The sequence below is a fragment of the Rhinopithecus bieti genome, unplaced genomic scaffold (assembly GCF_001698545.2).
Source record: "Rhinopithecus bieti isolate Rb0 unplaced genomic scaffold, ASM169854v2 scaffold_1583, whole genome shotgun sequence".
In the NCBI taxonomy this organism is placed as follows: domain Eukaryota; kingdom Metazoa; phylum Chordata; class Mammalia; order Primates; family Cercopithecidae; genus Rhinopithecus; species Rhinopithecus bieti.
The window spans coordinates 2,333,946-2,351,158 of NW_016803645.1; the positions used below are offsets into that span (position 1 = coordinate 2,333,946).

Below are 17,213 nucleotides of genomic sequence, written 5' to 3' on the forward strand. Positions count from 1 at the left end.
TTTTTTTTTTAAGACAGAGTCCCACTCTGTTGTCCACACTGGAGTGCAGTGGCGTGATCTCGGCTCACTGCAACCTCTACCTCCCAGGTTCAAGCTAACCTCCTGCCTCAGCTTCCCAAGTAGCTGAAATTGCAGGTGCCCACCACCATGACTAGCTAAATTTTTTTTTTTTTTTTTTTGTATTTTTAGTAGAGACAGGGTTTCACCATGTTGACTGGGCTGATCTTGAACACCTTACCTCTAGTGATCCACCCGTCTCAACCTCCCAAAGTGCTGGAATTACAGGCATGAACCACTGCACCCAGCCTTGAGTTTTGAATCTCATAAGAAGAAGGCATTTCAGGTGAAGAATTTAGATGAGTTGAGTCACATAAGAGAGAGAAGATGGGCATAGGGTTAGATGCTTCACCGTTTAATTTTTCCGAAGAAAAGAATGCAAGTTGCACTCTAGTTGACAATAAAGGAAAGAGCAGAATGATCAAGTACACTAAAAGCACCCATGACACTAACTTAATAGCTAGCCAACTTGTAAAATTAAGATTGTATTTTCGAAATCCATTTTTACTCATCTCCCAGTAACCACAGACTCATTTATGTTTAATCTTGTGGATTCTATTTCTGTACTCAGAGACATCAGTGTAGACGCGAGAAGATTTGAATTCTATGGGTGACAAACAATCTAACTTCATCATGGCTTAGTTAAACTTTATTTGTAAAACACAGATCAACAAATTCTTAGAGAGGTGGGACAGTGATTATATTTCCTATACATGTTTTTGCTGATGTAAAGTGACATTTATGCTATGTCCTCATAAATGTAATTTTCTTCTACAGTCTTTTCTTTGTAGAAAGAATCCCCAGGAATCAACGATGGGACTGAGGTTCTGAAAGATGTAGCTCTGTGATTTAATCCCCAAGGCCCTGCCTACAGACTTGGGAGGGGAAATAATGTGTGTTGAGTGACTCTTAGCTGTTTTGTTTATCTGAGCTCATTTAAATCATAACAACCAGTAAGTGGTCGATCCATGATAGGAATGCAGATTTGCTAACTCCAAAGTCAGGGCTCTGGGCACCATATATATCAAGAATGTGAGTTAGGTTTCTTCCTATGTGCTAGCTGACTAGAGTAGTAGGAATAGAAGATGCTATAGATGCTGACGGGCTCAGCAGACATAAGACTCTGTTTGGTTAGCTATGTTTTCCACGGAGACATAGCGGGTGGAGGCAGGTCCTATGCCTGCTATATGGTGACCATCCCTAAGCTCTGTCATGTCATGTCACTTCTCATGGAAAGATTCTGAGTGACTTGTCAGGAAAACATTAATTTTTTTCTCATGAATTGTGTATCTGGGACACCTCCATGGTGATTCAGGGTGGTATCTCTTGATTCTCCCTCATTTCATTTATACCATCCCTATTCCATGTACATGATCTCAATACACAAATCCCCAAGATTGATGCATTCATTCCTATTTGTGGTATGTGTTTGTTTCAGGCAGAGAAAGCTGATGGATTTGTCAACCTGCCTGATTTCACTGTAGAAAGAGCATCCGAATGCAAGAAAAAACAGTAAGTTGTCTCTCATCTTCCACAAAACTCTGAGCCAGGATACTATCTCTTCATAATGTTCACCAAGTGATATGGTAATTTAGAAGTGAGTGAAGGTAACATTGGAATGTCTGAGATTTTGGAGCATTATGGGTTGGCACCCTACATAGAAATAAAAGCATTTAACCTCTCATTTTCTGGAAGTTTTGTTTTGTGGAGCAGATGGATTTTAAAACCCCCATGAAGCCTTGGCATGGACTGTTGTTGATGACTGTGTCTGTGATGGAATAAAACCCTCCAGGACTGGCAGGGAGGTCAGATGTCAAGCTTCAGTTCTAGTAAAGAAAAGAACAAGCAGTTAAATAGGACTCACCCGAGTTGCAGATATGCCAGCAAGACCAGTTTCTCTTTCTTAGTTCATGGAGTTAATCAGATGCACCCTTGCAATTGAATTTTCTGAGATGTCTTAAGCTTAGAGATTACACTCTGATCTAATTTAAATCCAAAAGATTTGAGAACTGACAGGGACCAAAAATATCACCAGCTCATGGTCCTGGTTTTCCTGAGAAGGAAACAGCCCAAAGAGTCTGTGACCTGCTTAGATCTCATGAGAGGGCTGGCTGTAAACCCAGGTATCTAGACTTTCATTCAAGTGCTCCTCCCATGATAGCAGGCTGCTATATTTTGCATATGTGTCCATTTCCACCTTTTTCTTATTATTTCTTCAACCTTTGACATCTTTTCCAGTCTTATCAGAAGGGGGCTTTCCTTTTTGTCCTATGTTACTAGTTGCAGCAATTGAGTACTTTTAACAAGATTAGTAAACTGGTGTTAACTTTAAGTCTTTGCCTCTGTGGTGTGGTTGCACATGTCCAGTGTTGATTCTTGTGGTTTGAAAATGATTGGCTATTGACAAAAACCCTGGCCTGTGCTGTGCTGCAGGACTTCCTGCTTAAAGGTCGAAGTGGAAGCACTTCTTGTTTGTTATCTTCAATGTTTTCTACTTTTCTTTTATACTAAAATCTATTTCATATTTCTCTTTTACTAACAAAGGATGCCTTGGATAAGATTTCTGATGTGTTGCTGCAGAGTGGATGTTCCATACCTGATTATTTTCCTATAAAAATTCTTCTGTATATTTGATTGAAAGTGAAGAAATACCTTGCTTGAAGTAGTTGTTCTGAATATTTTGAAGTGACATTTCTATCACTTTAAAATTGAATTTATTGTATCTTTATAGCAAAGCAGTTAGCAAGTGAGAGGAAAAGGATATGCCTATATATTTTAAATGGAAACTACTGACCAGCTAAGACTCAGCCCTGTTCTGGATATTCTGACATAAAAATTGACTCTCAATTCCCTATACGAAATAGAGACTAGACAATAGGTATTTAATATTACCAAATTATTTTTTGTAAATTTATGAAGAAAGCAGACAAATTTACGAAGCTTATGGTTTACTGATTTATTTTCAGATCCATTGTTGACTATAAACACTAATTTTTTATGTGTTTGTGCTTTTCCTCCTTCAAGTGCTTTTAAGATCAGCCATCCACAGATCAAGACCTTTTATTTTGCAGCTGAGAATGTGCAGGAAATGAATGTGTAAGTAGAGGAAACTGGTAAACCCAATCTTTAATGGGAGTGTACTTAACTTTGGTTAGGCGTTGGAATTTTAACCATATGTTCATATCAATTATTGTTTTATTTATTTCTGTTACTTTAAGGATTAATTTATTTAGCACTTGCAATGCCTTCATTCTTCTCTAGTATTTGGAAACAGTTTGGAGAATTACACATATCAAAGTGGCTATTTTAGGAAGAGGCTGTACAGTTCCTCTCAGGGAACCACTAAGTAGAGAAAGGAGTGGACAGAAGTCATTAAAAGAACACGTTAAAAGGAGAATCAGCATCACAAGGAGAGAGGCTTGAAAGTATTATGTAACTGATCTTGCAACTTTCAGAATTCTACATGCAAAATATCTCTATAGCATTTAATATATGCTGTGTGATTATCGTGGTGATTCATGTATTTATCACTTCTCCATGTATTGTCCCGAACATTTTGCAAAATGTCTTTGCTCAGAGTACATTGAACTTAAAATTGTAGATCCCTAGCTCCATTTGCCAGGTGGTCTGTGAAAATAAGTGGGTTGTGTGTAGAGTACAACCTGCTCTACACCATTCCTAATGGTTTAGATTCAGGTGTGATCACCATAGTTGTTATTCATTTATTTATTTATTTATTTATTTATTTATTTATTTATTTATTTTTGAGACAGTCTTTTTCTGTTGCCCAGGCTGGAGTGCAGTGGTGCGATCTCGGCTCACTGAAACCTCTGCATCCTGAGTCTGAATGATTCTCCTGCATCAGCCTCCCAAGTTACAGGCATGCATCACCATGCCCAGCTAATTTTTTTGTGTTTTTGGTGGAGGTAGGGTTTCACCATGTTGGCCAGGCTGGTCTCGAACTCCTGACTTCAAGTGATCCACCCAACTCAGCCTCCCAAAGTGCTGGAACTACAGGCATAAGCCACCTCACCTGGTCAACAATGGCTATTTGAATCAGGCTGTATTCGAGGTGCCAACTGGAGGTATCAGAAGGCATTCTATTTAATTTAGCCATATTTTCAGAATTCTTAGTGTCTCTTATTATTTCAAATGACCAATTGAAAATATGTTTATGGAACGCCTACCACGTGACCCATTGCAGCAGATGGTGGGCAATGGCAATGAAAAAACCACACATAATTCCTCCATTCATAGAGCTTACGCTTAATCTGTTTTACTTATAATGATTTCCTTACCTATCTGCCCTATGTAGTTCTCTTTGCTCTCTTGCTCTAGAAACATGAAGGAAAAAAGCAACTGTCTTTCACCAAACGTGTGCATGGGCACGCGTGCGCGACACACACACGCACACTCTCCTTCAGTAGCTTTGTCCAGCTAGAAGGATTCTCATCTGTCCCCTATCTTCACCTCCCTAGCATCACCCTCCAGGTGAGGACAGAATTGTTTTGTACTGTAGAAAGTTGGGAAGCCCTGTGTTAGAAATAACAAGGCGAGGAACTGACAGTTGAGTCTTCCAAACAAAGCTTTGATTTACTTGGACAAAGAGAGAAGTTGTTTCTACCCTTTTTCTAGTTTTAGCTTTTTTCTCCCCTTGGTTTTCTTAAGCATCTGAGAAAAATAAGAACAGATACACGAACGGAGAGGATGTTAAAATCTCCACATCAAAGCTCTTTACTTATTTTTTTTTATTTGCATCAGTTGCTAAATCCTGATGGTTAGCAAAGCCCTTGCTGTGTAAGTGGGATGTGGAAGGCACAAGGTCTTGCCCACTAGCACTTGGAGCCCTGTGATAGTGAGGTCAGTCCTCCGCTGAGCCTCAGTTCATCCCAAATGGTCCTTTCTGGTCTTGAATGGCAGTGAAAAAGTGCTGCCCGCCTCTCCCCTGCCCAATACCTCCTGCTGTCCTGGCTGTTCTTTAAAAGCGCCTTGCATCTCCAGCTTCCATCCCTGGCCTGTCCTTCCCACTCATTCTGTGGCTGATTCTTTGCAAGTAGTTCTCCTCTCTCCACCAAGAGGTGAGTGAGACAGTAGCAGAGAAACCATTGATTCTAAGTGCTTTGTTTGTTACCTAGTGAATTTTTCCTCCTACACTGTAAGGTGCATTTTTAAACCAATGAAAGTGTGAGACCCTTCCATGTTTATCTGAATCGGCTGTATTTCATGCAGGTGTGCTCTGTAAATCCTACATCCCCCTCCTCACTACCCCAGTGTTTATTTAAATTTCCAGTTTATTTATCTTCCAATTGTATGTTCTCCCTTTGCAGAAACCTACCTAATGGTAAGTAGAGTTGCATGGGTAGATATGATAGATATACTTCATCCTGTTGGCTGTGAAATCAAAGTCTTTCACAGTTATCATTGTCAAGATCTTATCGCCTGTCTATGCTATGAAGATCTGTTCATTTTACTTAAAATTCTTTTAGGGGTTATCTTTCAGCTGACAAACAAGATGCAAATTGAAATTTGAACTTAAGGTGTCTGGACTCCATGTTTTCGAATCTCTTAGTGACCTTTAGACTTGAAAATTGTCCATCCGGCTAAATGGTCCATTTTGTTTGGGACTGAAATCTGTAATAATTTCTCATGTTTATAATATCATTATAGAGTTTCATTATTCTAAAAATGACTTTTCTAGTAGTGAACAATGCAACTTCTCCCTTCTCCCACAAGATTATGCAGATGACAGAGATTTACTTTGCAATAACACATGAAGAATGTCCCTTCTTACTGATGCAGCCGGTTTAAGCCAGGAAATAATGTATCTGGGTATTACTTGGTAAGATGAGAGGTGTGGGGGAGGGAGTGGGTAGCATTTGGAGTGATGAGTCCTTGTTTTAGAAGTTCCTCTCCCTGGGCAACTGCATTTCTGGATGGTGACATTTCTCTCAGGGACGATGAAGGGAAATGTAATTAAGTTTGGTAGAAGCTCCGCATGTTCTGTAGTGAGTCTCAATTTAAAAGTATAGGGGTAAATAATTAAGGGTAATGAAAGAGTTGGTTTCTCAGCAAAGACGGGAGCTGCCTTTCTCAGACACTGTGGGAAGAATGCTCTTGTTTTGTACATCAATTTCTTAACACTTGTTCTCCTCCAACACACACACTCACGTCAAATTAATATACAACAAACTCCCAGGAAACATCTGTCATTTTCTTTTATGTAAATATAAGTCCTTTTGTGCATCCATCTACTTAGCCACAGATAGACATTTTCCTGCTGCCATGATGTTTTTTAAAAAAAGTTCTTAGCAAAGAAGGTACTCTAAGCCAGTGGATCCTAGAAAGAAAACAGTCAAACAAGATTCTAAACCATCACCAGTTTTTCACAGCAAGTAACTAATGGTTGTGATGAAAAGGATATAAGTTTTGCGTAAGGGCTGAGAAAATATTTTCTTTATTGTCAACAGTCTTCTATTTTGCTCTATTTCCAAGTTTGGGAAAGGAGCTTAGAAATGCCTTTTCTTATTTCAGACACTCAAGTGAAAACTATTTTTTTTTTTGTCTCTTTAAAGAATATTTTGCCTATTTCACTTTTAGTTGCTTTTGGGGTGGGGAGAATCAACTTACACAATTATGAACTAACGTATAAGCTAAAATTGTTATTCTGGTGTTTTAAAAGTGAACCATGAAATGTGTTGTGTTTTGCCTGGTCAGTTTTTAAAAATGAACTTTTAAATGCTTATTTTAGTTAATAATACATAAAATGTATTCTTGTTAGACAAAGCAAAAGACTTCCTATATCCTCACCTCACTTTCTAATTCAACTACTCTCCTTAGGGATAACCACTTTTTTTCTTTTTGCTTTCATTTGCATTTATTTTATGCAGGATCGATGCTCGTGCTGTGAGTTTTTGTTTCTTCAGTGTCTTATGGGACACTTTTTTCCCCCCATGCAGCCATCTCTTGTGGTTTAGGAACAATGTCTTCCTTTCCAGCGAGGATCATCTCCATGTGGCAGACGGAGCTCACATATAATTTCATCCGACCATGAGCTCTGAAAGTACAGTGGCCCATCTTGGGTGTTTCATTCACTTGGATGTCAATGACCAGAGAATCTACATCTAAACCCTTGAATTCAGCATTACTCTCTGCACTTGTAAACATGTGCAGGAAAAATTGAGCATTCTTGTTGGGCCAACAGCCCTGTGTCCAGCCCTATTGTTCGGCCTGTGCACACCTACCAACTCCACCCTTGGAGGGTTGGAATGGTACACATTGTTTCTGTAAAGTGACATCTTTCAGATAACTTGGTGGCTTTTCATATATGCATACCTTTGATAGCCTAGGGAATTTCACAGGTGTTCTTAAAGTGAACACAAAGATTTGAACCTCTTGATTTGCATGGTTTTATGGAGTTTTCTGGGTCAAGTGAATTGCAAACCATTTTCACAGATCACCTCAGGCCACTTAGGGGAAGAAGAGGGTTATCCACTTTTTTTTCTTTTTTTTTTTTTTTTGAGATGGAGTTTCGCTCTGCTGCCCCCGCTGGAGTGCAGTGGTGCAATCTCAGCTCACTGCAACCTCTGCCTCCTGGGTTCAAGCGATTCTCCTGCCTCAGCCTCCCAAGTAGCTGGGATTATAGGTGCGTGCCATCAGGCCTGGCTATTTTTCGTATTTTTAGTAGAGACAGGGTTTCAATATGTTGGTCAGGCTGGTCTCTAAGTCCTGACCTCATGATCCACCTGCCTCAGCCTCCCAAAGTGCTGGGATTATAGGTGTGAGCCACTGCACCCAGCCATCCACTTTTAACAGTAAGATTATATTCTTCCTGACCCTTTTCTATGCATACCAATTCATGCACATACAAAAATATATAGTCTCTGAAGTACAGTGGATCAGGCTAAACATACTGTTGTATGCTTGATCTTCTCAATTAAGAGCATATTAGGGCTTTCCATTTTATACACATTTCTATTACAAATTTGGAAATTTGTAATTTCGAAGGCACGATTACAAAAGATGAATTTGTACATATATTTGTTCATATATTTTTCCAAGTCATTACCAACACCCCCTACCCCCATCTTAGTCCACTCATTAGCTTCATTATAACAGGAAATTGATAGAATCAGTGTTGATAGAATAAATAATTTATCCATTTTCTTATTAATGTTTTTTTTTTTTTTTTTGCCATTGCAAGCCTTGTTGGCAGTGAACAGTCTGCCACATTTGTTTGTGTATATGAAAGTGTGTTTTTGTAGGATTGATATTTATGATTGGAATTGTTGGGTGAAGGGAATGGATATTTAAATTTGTAATATTACCATTGAATTGCCTTCTCAGAATTGGCTGTATCAGTTTTCATGTTTAATTCAATAAAAGGTGACAATGCTTCTTTTTCTGTTTCCTGCTAAATACTTGAAATCAATAATATTTTTAATTTTTTTCCAATCTAGTGGTGAAAATATTTTCTTGTGTTTGAGTATGCATTCTCAAAATACTATTGAGGCCGAGAAAAGTTTTTTTCACATGTTGTCTAGCTATTTGATTTTTCCTGTAAATTTCTGTTCCCTTATTTTGCCTATTATCCTATTGAGACTTGATATACATTTTTGGGTTCCTATTGCATATCTGGGCTCTTTATTGGTCCAATTTTAAGTGGCTACTAAGGAGTTTGTGATTATTATGGTGCTGAAGGTGATTTCTTAACAAAGGTTGGAGCTCATCTTTGTTCTTTAGAAACTCCTATTTTGTTTGTTTGTTTATTTATTTATTCATTCATTCATTCATTCATTCATTCATTCATTGAGATGGAGTTTCACTCTTGTTGTGCAGGCTGGAGTGCAATGGTGTGATCTTGGCTCAGGTACAAGCGATTCTCCTGCCTCAGACTGCCAAGTAGCTGAGATTACAGGCACCTGCCACCACACCCACCTAATTTTGTATTTTTTTTAAGTAGCAACGGGGTTTCTCCATGTTGGTCAGGCTGGTCTTGAACTTTGGAGCCCAGGTGATCCGCCCACCTTGACCTCCTGAAGTGCTGGGAGGCATGAGCCACTGCGCCTGGCATTGAATTTATTGTATATTTTCTGTTAAAAAATAACAGGTACAACAAGACCATGGCAGGTTGAGGGTTGCATAAGGATTCCTAATTATCTGACAGTTACACAGGTGGGAAGGTGCAATATTTATGGCTTAGTGCAAGTGTAGCATGCTGAATTGTTCATGGCTTGTTCATGGCCCAGTGCGAGACTAGAAGACATCAAAAGCATAGATGAATTGATAAATGCGTAGCATGGATTTTCACTGTCTCAAAGTAAGTACAGAAATAAACAAGATCTTCCCCAGTAAGTGGAAGATAATAGAGTTAGGAGTATATGTCATAGATACACTTTGTGTTCCATCTTTTAAAAATTTGTGTTTCAAGATATCTTCCTAAGTAAACCCTTGAGAAGGAACTACAGTGGTCTGCAGTGATAAGCCAAGTTTGAGTTTCTGTCTCGTTCTGTTTTTGTTATTGATGTTTAATTGGAATTCATTGCCAGTAAAATGATAAATAGGACATTTTCAGTTTTTACGTTACATAAAATTCTTCAAGGAATTAACATTTTTTCTAGTTTAAAATATCTGTCAAATTCTAGCCAGATTTTTTTTACTGATTGACATAAAATATTCCTGGATTAAACATGGATGATCTTTTCTAAATTTTTTCTAAAATAAACTGACATTATTAAGACATTATTAAGAGTAACACCCAATAACTTTAATAGCCAAGTTACTAAATCCAGTGATAAAGGATTTGATGCTTGCTAAAAATTTCAAATGCACAATTACAGAAGATGTATTTGTTCATGTATTTGGAATACCTAATTTAGCTGCCATCATTAACCAACTGAGTAATGGGCCACCTCACATCTTACCTTACAAAAGATACCTTGAGTATGGAAAGTATTGTGAAACCAGAGGCCTTGGGTTTCGATGGCACAAACTTATGATGTTTCTGGAAATGTGCAGACTGATGGTAGAATCATTACCTAAGTTCATAACAAAGTCTGGGGGAAGGTGAATGGGTGGGGGGCTAATCTCTTTGGTCAACATTTGCTCTCTATTTAATTTTAGGTGGTTAAATAAACTTGGATTGGCTATAATCCATCAGGAATCCACTACAAAGGATGAAGGTATGTTCTATTTTAAATTTCTGAAAATTTAGCAAGAATATTAGAATAGGTTGAAACAGGGTGTAAAAACAATGTTAAGTTCTATGTATAGTCTGATCCTGAGGAAACATGCTTTGGCATTTAAAATGATCTGAGAATATGTGGAGACAGACATATTCACACAGACTCACCAACATGGAATAGAGCTTCCCATGCTGGCTATGAATGCTTTCCACACTTCACCCACACTCCGGCAGCTGTGGGCTTCATGACATCTCAAACAGTCGCTGATGCAAATGTTTAATTGCTCCACTTGTGGAATTCTTACTCATAGACATGATCTCGTCATGAGCTGGTCAGATAACTTTCATTCCACTATTTCCTCCCTGATATTTTGATATTTCCACCAGATGTGTGCTGAGACTAATTACCCTAAGATTGTACTAGGAACCTGAAGGTCATTTTGGGACACAGGCCATATTTTTAGCTTAGTTGGTAGCTTTCAGGGTTCAAAAGCTACAGGAGTCTAATTCTTAATGATGCAATTGCACCTTGGTGTTCAGAAGAGGGAGGATTTAGCTGCCAGGGCCACCAAACTCATAGTCTTTCTGAAATGCTCAGACCCCAAAAGGGCTTGGGAATTGGAAGTAGGGAGTTATATCTTCTGATACAAAATCACAAAATCTTAGAGTGAGTTAGAAATGGGAAAGTGGTAACTTCATTTGAAACAATAAAGGGGTACAATGCAATACCCATGAAGTCAGTTGTGTCCTAACCATTTTCTTGGTCCTCTTTTCCATAAAATAAGCACCCATTGTCTATTTATAGATTGTGAGTTAGTACAAAACTACACACAAAACTTCTCCTTGTCCTGGTATGTAAGGCCTTCTATGACATGGCCTCTACCACCTTCCAGCTTCGTTTTCTGCCATATCCTGTAGGGTTCTCCACGTACTTGGCCCAGCCTGCTCCCTCAGCCTGGGACTTCCCTTCACAATTTGTGCACCATTGATGGTTTAGTGATCCTGCCAGTTTCAATTCACTATGATTCCTGTGATCAAAATTACCACTGATTTTGTGCTCTGTTGGTATTATGACTCACACCTCTTTTGAGGAATTATTTTACTTTCCCCAAGCTACTGTTTGTCTTCTTCCTGCATATTGGATGCTCTTTGAGCTCAGGAGCCCCGAACTGGCCATTTGTTTCTGCCTCTTATGTAATTCCTTTGCACCAGGTAGTTACCAGGTAGTTCATTAGATATGAACTTTCTGAATTGGATTAAAATTGCAATAGCCAGATGGAGATAAACCTCTGCTTGCATTGTGGAATAAGTGATGACAGCATTAAAGCATTAAGCATTTTCATTTTTGTTATAGAATGTTACAGTGAAAGTGAACAGGAAGATCCTGAAATAGCTGCAGAGACACCACCCCCTCCTCACGCTTCCCAGACTCAGTCTTCGGTATGTACCGACATAAGTAGTCTGTTGGTCATCGATCAGATGTGTGGATGTCATTTCTTCCAATTGGGTAGGAAGTAGCTTGACCAATAAATTTTTAGAATGGGCTAAATTAAGATACCTGCCAATAAGCAAGTGCAATTTTCAGGGTGCTGATTTTGAGCCTTCTCCATAGCAACCCACTGGTATGATAAACTTGGTTTATTTGTGTGTGACCCAAAGATGTACCGTACTCAGAGGATTCATGAGGACGCAAAGGGCTTCTAGGTGATAGGCCGGTGCTTGCAAAGACTTGTTTGACAGTGTTTATTTATGTCCTACTTTTTCTCGGGAAGAATTTAAATGCCTTGCCTATGTGCATGTACTATAGCAATGCAAAACGAACTTAGGATGAAAAAACAGCAGAAAGAAAAAAGGAGAGCCAGAAAGAGAGCAGGAAGTTGGGAGTGGGGATAGTGCATTAAAAGTGCACACGGAGTGATTTGTCTATTCACTAGAGAGGAACTCAAATTTGATTCTAAGCTTTGGAAGCACCAAAAATAAGTTCACATTATTAATTCATGTGAAGTCTATGGAGAGTTGCGTCCTATTTGGGTGCTCTTAGCATTACGGTAATGGCCTCGAGAAAGGGTCATACAATGATCATTGGGGAAGTTGGTTTATGGTTTTTACACCAACCATGTACGAGGATGTATGTAAGTGCTTTCAATGTATAAACTTAATTCCCCAAGCAACCCTGGGAAGTAGTATGATTTAACTTGCATTTTATTTAATGCATTGCATTTAATGAGGCCAAACACCTTCTCATGTTTGTTAGCCATTAAAACTTTCTCTTTTGTGAAGTGTCTAAGTCTTTCCTACATTTTTAGCTGCTTCCTCCTCCTCCTTTTTCTTTAGGAATGATAGAATTTCTTAATTTATTATTCTATATATTAGTCCTTTGTCAGCTATAGGTTGGTGCAAAAGTAATTCTGGTTTTGCCATGAAAATAATGCAAAACACACAATTAATTTTGCACCAAATCTCACTTTTAATCTTTTTAAAACTGTTCCACAATTTCTGTTTGTAAACACATGTTCTTGATTTTAACATGTCAGATTTATCCATCACTTTAATTGTGGTGAGAGCCTTTTTTTCCCCCTGGTTTCAAAAATTGTTTCCTATCCTAGGTCATGAGAAAGTAGATATTCCTGTCTTCATTTCATGGTTAAGGAAACTGAGGTTCAGACTGAGGTTCAGAGATGTTGAATGGCATGTTCAGATGTCCAGTGAGTGCCTGAGATGGGAATCCCAGTCTGTTTAGCTTTATAGGACCTGCTCTTTCTACTGAACCATGACACTGTCCATCGTAGACCCAAATGATGACAGGTTCTGACAGTTTACAGTAGCTCATTCACTTACCAGACCTTTTCTGCCAGAATTTCTGTTCAGTATGATAGTTTTTATCTTTATTGTGTTTTGCAGGTTCCTGGATTTAAGGTATTATTTTGATTGTTTAAATAATGACCTCTACTGTTTTTTTCACACTGTCAGTGGAGAATTGTGGTCAGTTTTCTAATTTATTTGGCTAGCAGCCAAGAAAAGACATAAATATTTATTGAATAAATGTTTATTAAAATATCTGTTAAATATGATTAGCCAAAATTAAGCAAGATACAAATACAATTAAACTTTGAATATGGTAAAATTTAGAACAATTTTTGAACTACATTTATAATATTATTCTTTCTCAATATATTCATAGCTTCTCCCTAGTGTAATTCTTCTTCTTTTAAAATCAATTTTGGATTTTAGAAAAGCTTTTATTTTCTTTATATCATTCAAACTTAATGATATTGTCAGACCTTACAGTGTTTCCCAGCTTTTGACAACTTTCCGGTTAGATTACCCTTTAATGCTTCTAAAGACATTATCAACTTTGTATTGAATAGGTCTTCAAAAAATGTTCCTTTTGTTGATTTAAGAGAGGATTACGTCTTTTTGCTAAGTTTCTCTCTGTCTCTGTCTTTGTCTCTATGTCTGCCTCTGTGTCACTCTCCTATTTTAACCTGTGACATGCAAATGTTTAGTTGTTCTCCCTCCATTTTTTCCTCGTTTATTCTCCCTCACGCTGTGCCCACCAATATACCTCTTTTATGATTATTTAGTTGTAAAATACTGACACTTTCAGTTTTATAATGGCAAACTAGTATCCCAGGTTACTTTGCTACGAGCATTGTCAGGCATCTAGAACCCACCCTGGTGAAATAAAAGCAACCGAGTAGCCATATCATGGAGAGCCTTCTAGAACTCTCCCTGGTGAAATACAGGCAAACAAATTGCCTTCTTAGATGATGGATCATGGCTCAATTGCATTATGTAATGACAATCTAACCTGATGCACAATAGAAGTTCAGGGAATACTTGATTTAAAACAAATAAATGAAGGGATACTCATGAGGACAGTAAGTTAGGTCACTGAACTCAGAAGGATCTTTCAATTTTCTGAATCATCAATCAAGTGTTATTTTTTAGAAGTTCTAAGTTGAGCATTTTTTGGCAGGCCATTAATGCCAGCATTTTCTAAAGAAATATATTGGAAATAGTCAGATAAATGTTGAACAGTTAGATTTTTTTTTCCCCTTAGCAACAGAATGTGTTCCTCCTGCTCACATATTTCCCAGGCAGATTTTGTTTTTGTTTTCTCTTGTTTCTGAAAACAGACATGCAAGGCACTTGGTTAAACTAACATTTAGGCTTTTATTTAAGCAGATGAAATTAAAATATATATATAGTAACTTTTTTTTTTTATTTTGAGACACAGTCTCAGTCTGTCACACAGGCTGGAGTGCAGTGGCATGATTGCAACTCACTGCAGCCTCACCCCTGGCTCAGGTCATCCTCCCACCTTGGCCTCCCGAGTAGCTGGGACTACAGGTGTGCACCACCATACCTGGTTAAATTTTTGTGGAGATGGGGTTTTGCCATGTTCCCTAGGTTGGTCTGTGGCTCCTGAACTCAAGCGATCCACTCACCTTGGCCTCCCAAAGTGCTAGGATTACAAGTGTGAGACACTGCACTCAGTCGTAACTTTTATCCAGAAAGCGAATTGAGCTAGTGTTTGGCCCAATACAGTATAGGCTAGCGATGACTCAGGTATACAAGCTTAGGGGCAAAAATATTTTTTTTCCCAAGTTTTTGGTTAAAAAATTATTTTGGGGCCGGGCGCGGTGGCTCAAGCCTGTAATCCCAGCACTTTGGGAAGCCGAGACGGGTGGATCACGAGGTGAGGAGATCAAGACCATCCTGGCTAACACGGTGAAACCCCGTCTCTACTAAAATACAAAACTAGCCGGGCGAGGTGGCGGGCGCCTGTAGTCCCAGCTACTCGGGAGGCTGAGGCAGGAGAATGGTGTAAACCCGGGAGGCGGAGCTTGCAGTGAGCTGAGATCCGGCCACTGCGTTCCAGTCCGGGCGACAGAGCGAGACTCCGCCTCAAAAAAAAAAAAAAAAAAAAAAAAAAAAAAAAAAAAAAATTATTTTGGGTGATGAACTTTCATTTTGTTATAATGAACTCAACAGTATAAAATAATACTATTTTGGAAAATTATCTCAAAAAAATTAAAAATCTTGAAAATATTTAATTCAGGGTCCAATCATTCTAATTGCTATAGAGTCAAGATAAACAATGAAACCAGTTTGGATTTCTGCTTCTAATGGGCTGAATGACATTTCGCAAGATAATAACATATCAGGAAATCTTCCCTGAGTGAGGAAGAGGTTTTTATGTTATGTTCCTTCTTCTTCTGAAGCCTTCAGAGGGGTGATAGTGGAAAGAACATCCATTGATTCTCAAAGAAGTTGCAAGTGGGCAGCTTTTATCAGGCTTACTGAAAGGGCTCCAAGTAGATGAGAGACTTTTAGTTTCACTCTGAAAGACAATCTATAGAAATCATTATCTGTGATTCCTTTAGTTTCACAAAAGAGCAAAAAAGGAACCAACTTTCCATTTCAAATCTGGTAATTTTATAAGCTACAAAGTGAGTTAAGAGCTATAAAAGTCACTAAAAATCTACTCCAGGTATTTTTCCTTCAAGTTTAATTTTAAAAAAGTATCACGAGATAACCTGGTCTATGCTTCTGGGCATATTCATTCATTCAACAAGTATTTATTGAGAGTCAGAGTTCTAAATACTTGGGACACATCAGTGAATAAAGTGGACTGTGATTCATGTTCATCATGGAGCCAAACTTCTAGTTGACGGAGACTGTTAATAAACAATCCATATAATAAGGAACATATATGCTATGTGAGAAGTGGACTTCAATGAGCCAGGATGTGCTGGGGTAGATATTGGGTTGTGGCAAAGAATAGAGGAGCCAGGACAGGCCCGACTGAAAGCTAAGATCTGAGCAAAACCTTGAAAGGTGGTGTGAGAGTCAGCCAAGTGGATATTTGGGGGAAAAGTTTTCCAAGCAAAGGGAACAGTGAGAGTCAAGGTCTCCTTGATGTGTAGTACTGCAGGGAGCCCTCTGTGGCTGAAGCGGGGTGAACCAAGATGAGAGTAGTAGGAAATGAAGCCAAAGCATAGTGGTAGCCATGTCGTGGAGGGCCTATGGACCAGTTAAGGACTTTTGACACCTGAGTTGTTTAGGCAGACTTTGAAAGGTTTGAGCAGAGGAGGGATGCAATCAACTTCCATTTCAAATGGAGCCCTCAATCTGCTCTGTGCAAAAGACTCTGGGAGGTTGGCATAGAATCAGAAAACTAAGAGAGAGTTATACAGTAAGCTATTGCGAAAGATGGTGGTGATTCCATCAGGGGATAGCAGTGGGGTGGCAGAGAAATGGAATGGTTAGATTTTGAATCCATTTGGAAGGTAGACCTTCAAATAGGCAGATCAAATGAGACAGAGGAGATAAATATTTATAATCCCAGCTTCCAGCAGCTTATGCAGATTATTTCAACATAGCAATCTTCACATTTTGATGTTTTTCAGAGGTAGTTTTTTAAATACTGAAATGAGGGGAAAAGATCAGTTAAAATAAACAAAAGAAGCAATAAGGAAAAATAAATCCTGCAAACTGTGGCCCTTGGGCAGCGACAGAGGAGGAAGTCAAAGTTTTCACCAGCCTGAGGTGGTGTATGGCTTGAGCCCCAAAGTTCAAGACCAGCCTGGGCAACATGATGAAACCCCGTCTTTACAGAAAAAAAAAAACAAAAGTTTAAACACAGAAAGAGGTGAAATTAATTTTGGAAATTCACATTTAATCTTAACAAGACATCTTGAACAGTTGTCTACCAAAGTCATTTGATTATTCAGTATCTGTACTAAATGAAAGAACAGAAATGCAAGTGGGTAGCTGGGTGAAAAAGGTAGAGAAAAAAATTCACCCTTTCTCCTCAAGATTCAAAAAATGATTGTAAGCCATATGGTTGAATATCTAACTGATTTTAAGACTTGGCTAAAATTTGTCTTTATATTTTTGCCTCTGACTTTAACAGCTCATCTTCACGGCCTGCTCTCCTGGCAGTCAGTCACGCAGCCTGGTGGCTGTC

General features: G+C 38.6%; 1 protein-coding gene across 6 annotated transcripts in view; it reads left to right on the plus strand.

Moving 5' to 3' along the window:
- The window catches only part of IPCEF1 (interaction protein for cytohesin exchange factors 1), a 217,360-nt gene that overhangs the window by 146,980 nt on the left and 53,167 nt on the right, over window positions 1-17,213 (plus strand). For all 6 annotated transcript variants that reach the window (XM_017892162.1, XM_017892181.1, XM_017892158.1 and 3 more), the window contains 4 exons: window positions 1,496-1,569; window positions 3,082-3,153; window positions 10,177-10,235; window positions 11,592-11,677. In XM_017892162.1, the coding sequence (XP_017747651.1) occupies window positions 1,496-1,569; window positions 3,082-3,153; window positions 10,177-10,235; window positions 11,592-11,677 (291 nt within the window). The remainder of the gene's footprint in view (window positions 1-1,495; window positions 1,570-3,081; window positions 3,154-10,176; window positions 10,236-11,591; window positions 11,678-17,213) is intronic.